The sequence below is a fragment of the Euphorbia lathyris genome, chromosome 10, assembly GCF_963576675.1.
Source record: "Euphorbia lathyris chromosome 10, ddEupLath1.1, whole genome shotgun sequence".
In the NCBI taxonomy this organism is placed as follows: domain Eukaryota; kingdom Viridiplantae; phylum Streptophyta; class Magnoliopsida; order Malpighiales; family Euphorbiaceae; genus Euphorbia; species Euphorbia lathyris.
The window spans coordinates 40,241,431-40,246,135 of record NC_088919.1 but is presented as its reverse complement, the minus strand read 5'-3'; the positions used below and the strand labels follow the sequence as shown (position 1 = coordinate 40,246,135).

The window sequence follows — 4,705 nt, the reverse complement described above, 5'->3', positions numbered from 1 at the left end:
TTTAAAATCAACAAAAACCTACATGTGTTGGAAATCAACGAGAATTTAGATTAGTTTTTGAAAGTGATGTTGGAGATAAAATTTGAATGAAAGTAGCTAAGAGTATTTGTGTTGTGTTGTTAATTATATATATTCTGAGGATATTTTTAGAAACATATATTGTAAGTGTCTAATTTGGTAGTATGAGTTGAAATGAATGTAAAAATGTAAATGGACCTCCCATTAGACTAACTTTGTAAATTTCCAAAGAATTTAGAATATTCGGGACTAGTAAACTTAACGAAATAAATTAATGCTCCATGTTTTTTTTGGAAATTTATAAATAATTTTAGTTTTAATTTTAAGTAATAATTCTAATTATATCAAAATAAATAAATTATTTTTTAAATATATTTTAAGGACGAGTTTATAAATTAGGGGTATACAATATATTTTTAGTGTTTAGAAGTTATGAATTGAGGTCTAGAATTTTTAAATTAAAGTATAAAAGCATATATAGAATAGTTTCAAGATTAGAATTTTATGGTATGATTTGATTGTAACTTTAAAACTAATTACAATTTTAATTTTAACGTAAAAGGTTTTTTTTTCTTCTCAACAATAGCATCCTTATTTCATAATAATAATACTAATAAAAAAACAAAAAGCTAGCATCCTTATGGAGTGATATGTAATACTTTAATTTACCTTACTTTAATGGATCGATCGTTCCTCGTGTGTGAGCCAAGTCCATGTGCTCCTTACGATGTGAACATCAATTTCATTTTTGGGCTTAATGCGCAAATTAGTTTGGCCCAGTTTTGGTTAATAACTGAATCAAAATGGGCCCAACGTTTGTCTTCTTCGTCAAGTCGCTGAATGCATTACTTGTTTCGATGTCTCGAGTGAGCAGCAGTTCGCTCCATTACTGAATCTCATTGATTTTCTTTTCAAATAACAATATGGAATTCGTTCTGGAAAAAGACAAGCAGCTTCATGAAGATTGCTCTACCCTAATTCTGGTGAATTTATTTTTTACTATTACTTCTTTCAGTGATTTTCTTCCTTTTGTAATTCTTTGGAGGTGGAGTTTCTTTCCGCTGATTCTTATACATTTAAAATGGTGGTTTATATTGTGCATTCAATTTCCTTCTCGTTGTTAGCCTGCGTTATCGATAGGAAATGTGGGGCAGCTAGCTGTGGATCTTTTGGTCTCATCCACAAGAGCAGAAAGGATTGGGTATTTGGATGATCCTTACCTTCTTCCTTCTGTTGGAAATGATGCCTATGGCCCCATTCCTTGCGGTGACCTTGTTCTCCCTCTCGAAGGTTATTTTTTCCTCGTATATCTTTAATTTGGCTTTTGATTGTTTTCGTTTTGAAAATTGTGCATTATATCAATGATTTGTTGGTGCTGAGCTAGTGATTTAATTGATATCTCACAGCTTATGATTCGGCTGCTAACTCACTGTCTCTTGTACAACAACGATCCCCAGTTATTAAGGTGATAATGAATTTGAAACATTCATATATTCCAATTTCAAGGTGGATTATATTTGATTGTACATTGTGAATGTAGGCCAAAGACACATATAACTTGTTTAATTTTGGAATAACAAGAAGGATTTTATATTCATAATTATTCTTTATTGGTGGTTTAACTTCTTATCATGGAGAGAAACATTATTGCAAAGAGTTTAATAGTTTATCTTAGACAGGTAAAGTAAAGTTACAACTTGAATGTTTAAACTCTTGCCAAATGAAAGCATGTGGCTTACTTACACGGTTACACCTCTATTAAGTCTAATTTCAGATGGCAAAGAGTAGAACATTTATAGCGCTGTAACTCCAAAACAACGATGGGCAATTATAGCATGTGTTAAGTATAAGTGGACCTCCTGTCTAATTTTCTGCACCTCACTGCAAATTAACTACTGAATAGTGAATGCTGATTTTCTGCATGTATTAGATATAAAGAAATCTACTGAATATCAATTTTATAGGTTTCTTGCTTACATGATTATTTTCCTCAAAACATTCTTAAGTTCTAATCAATAGAGTTGGCTTACTGTCAAAAGTTAGTGAAACCTGACAGGAATATGGATCTCAGAGTTATTTTATTTTGTTTTGTTGGTATATATCTTGTTTCTGGATCACATTACTCCAGACAACCATGCATTTGAAGATTGGTTTTTTGGTTAGTCTTTCACAGTTTTGCTTTCAATTTTATTCAATTACTTGATGATTGATTAGAATTTTTGTTAACAGGGGATGATGGTGGAATTTGCTAAGAACTTGGCCAATTTTGCTGTTGAAACTGGAAAAAAGCATGTTGTTGTGCTTTCTGCCTTAGATTTTGGGAGATTGCGAAAAATAGATATGTCAAGGTAATCCGAACTGTAACAATTTTGTTATAGAATCATCACTTGGTACTTAACAATTGTTAATCTTAAATTCCTGTACTTAGTCAGCTTGTTATATGCCATTGTTTAGTCTGACGGTAAGTACATGTTGTGGAGCACCTGTATAAATGCTGCCTCTACTCATAATATTTCTAATAGTTCTGATCTGCTCATGAAAAACTTCTCAAGGTTCCTCATTTTGCATTAATCTTTTCTCCTATTGAAGTCGTCTACTAGGATGAGAAAATAATTGAATGTAAAGTTATGCATTTTTGCTAGAGGAAATTTACTTATAGCATTGAGAAATTATAACATTTTATGAGAGCATCTATGGCACCAGAGCAATGAGCTAGAATGCTGGAATTTATGTAGCCATTCTAATCATGTTCACTATTTGGTTATTTTTTTCAGTGGTATGCAAACATATTATCTATCTAGTACCAATGATGATGGATCAGATGATCATTGTGAGCAACTTGGGTGGAAGAGACTGAAGGAATATAACCCTGCACAGAGGTCTTGGAAATATCTAAGCACTTTAGCTGAAGGGAAAGCTGCAGAGGAAAACCTGTTTCCTTTTGAAGATGAACTTGAAGAAGAAGAAGATTACTATCCAAGTCTTCCTTTTGCTGCTCTTTTTTCTTGTTTGAAGGTATTCATACGATGATAACATAATGAGTAAACTTTTAATCATCAACCATATTCTAATATGTCCGCAGTGGCCTTTGTTTCAATATCCAATTTTGATTCCGCATGTTTTATTCAAATGTGACTTGTATTTTCAACTTATCCCTTGGTGGTTATTTTTTAGTTCCTTGTATGTCTTAATAAATATTTTAGAAGCATATTGCTCTTTTTTAGCACACAGTTGCTGATAATTTTCAATGCAATTTCATTTTTTAAAGAGGAGTAGTCCATTACTTTAATATGGTCTGTAATCAGAATTCTGTGCATAGCAACCTTGCCAGTCTAATGCCATCGCAAATTTAAGCACTTGAATCTGACTGAGGTCTAGTTTTATTTGCTTTGTCATAAATGATGAACAAATTTGTGAGTAATCTTTGGTCTATAACTACAGTATTCTGTATCCATGGACAAAGAGATATAACTTTCAACTTTTTCTTTCTGAATCAGGCAAAAGGTTTGAAAGTCACATGCTTATTATGTTACTGTTCTGAAGGGGATAACATAAGTGATGCTTTCCATTTGGCTGAAGCAGCATCCAAGTTTTTGGGGTTCAGCTCGGATAGTTTCCATGGTAAGTTCAGTTCTAGAGTTGTTGCTTTAACCAAGTAGCGATTTGTAAGTTGATCCAGAGAAGTGTTTGATAATCATTCAGTTGGATACACTATACAAGCAAAGAAACACATGTATGGTGTACTTATTTTTGCTATTGCCTTCTTTCAGGTGATGAGAATAGCAAATGGCTTATCCCATATTCCTGGAAGACTGTTTATGGGCCACCCCCAGATATGTCAATCTTTTAGCCTTTTGTCAACCAGACAACCTGAGGTAATGTTGTTAGCTATGCCACACCGCCTGTCCTTTAGGAGCTTCTCTCAGTCTGTTTTTAAAGTCTGTGGTTCCCAAATCCTTGAATTTATGATTAGGAGAAAAGAAAACTGGATTGGCAGAATAGCAGAGAGGGACGTTGTCATCTTTTGGGTTATTTAATTTGAACTGTATATTAATGATGTTTACAGGTTAAACTTTTCTAAAAAAGGGGGAAAATGATGGAACTGTAGTTTAGATTCTTGTTAACTGAAGATCCTGCATAAATTTAGTAGATTTTTAGATGCAAAATTGCAATACTTTTTAACAATGAGTAACTCAAGATATTGATTCGGTATTTCCTATTGAGTCTGATTCTGATGGTTGGGTCATTAAGAAAGAATGGAAGAGTAGGAAGTAGTTTGATTCTTTTAGTTCAGAGTGTAAGAAGTTTAAAAACTTGATGCTTGTAAGAAATAGGATGTTTAAGCTCACGCCTATAAATCTGAGTTTGGGATAAAATGCCATGGCTTCTTTATGTCTGGTTATTGTGATGGCTGCTAGGTGTATTTCAAGATGGTTATCCTCATTATTCGTTTATTTTCAAATTAATATTGATATAATATTTATTTTGTGTTGATATTATATTTAACGCTTAATACATTATTTGTCCCTTGAACTTGTCTAAAAAGATTGGTTGGCCCCTGAACTGTCAAATTGTCTCGATAGCCTACTCAACTTGCATAAAATGTTTAGTTAGCCCCCTGAATTTGTGTAAAATGTAATCAATTGATCACTCGGTTGCAAAAAAGTAAGTTAAATTCGGAAGAATT

General features: G+C 32.7%; 1 protein-coding gene across 1 annotated transcript; it reads left to right on the top strand.

The window, feature by feature from the left end:
• The first annotated feature begins 856 nt into the window (after positions 1-856).
• LOC136207936 (uncharacterized) lies at positions 857-4,235 on the top strand. The gene is made up of 7 exons (XM_065998787.1): positions 857-1,001; positions 1,143-1,308; positions 1,425-1,483; positions 2,248-2,366; positions 2,793-3,033; positions 3,516-3,639; positions 3,789-4,235. The coding sequence occupies exons 1-7, from the start codon at positions 942-944 to the stop codon at positions 3,866-3,868; spliced, it is 849 nt and encodes a 282-aa protein (XP_065854859.1). The 5' UTR covers positions 857-941; the 3' UTR covers positions 3,869-4,235.
• The last annotated feature ends 470 nt before the right edge of the window (positions 4,236-4,705 follow it).

What these genes read in the sequence shown, in the direction of transcription:
- LOC136207936 (XM_065998787.1), top strand. Translation starts at nt 942, where the DNA reads ATGGAATTCGTTCTGGAAAAAGACAAGCAGCTTCATGAAGATTGCTCT. An exon ending in ATTGCTCTACCCTAATTCTG is followed by an intron (nt 1,002 to 1,142) that starts GTGAATTTATTT and finishes TCTCGTTGTTAG; the next exon opens with CCTGCGTTATCGATAGGAAA. An exon ending in AACGATCCCCAGTTATTAAG is followed by an intron (nt 1,484 to 2,247) that starts GTGATAATGAAT and finishes TTTTGTTAACAG; the next exon opens with GGGATGATGGTGGAATTTGC.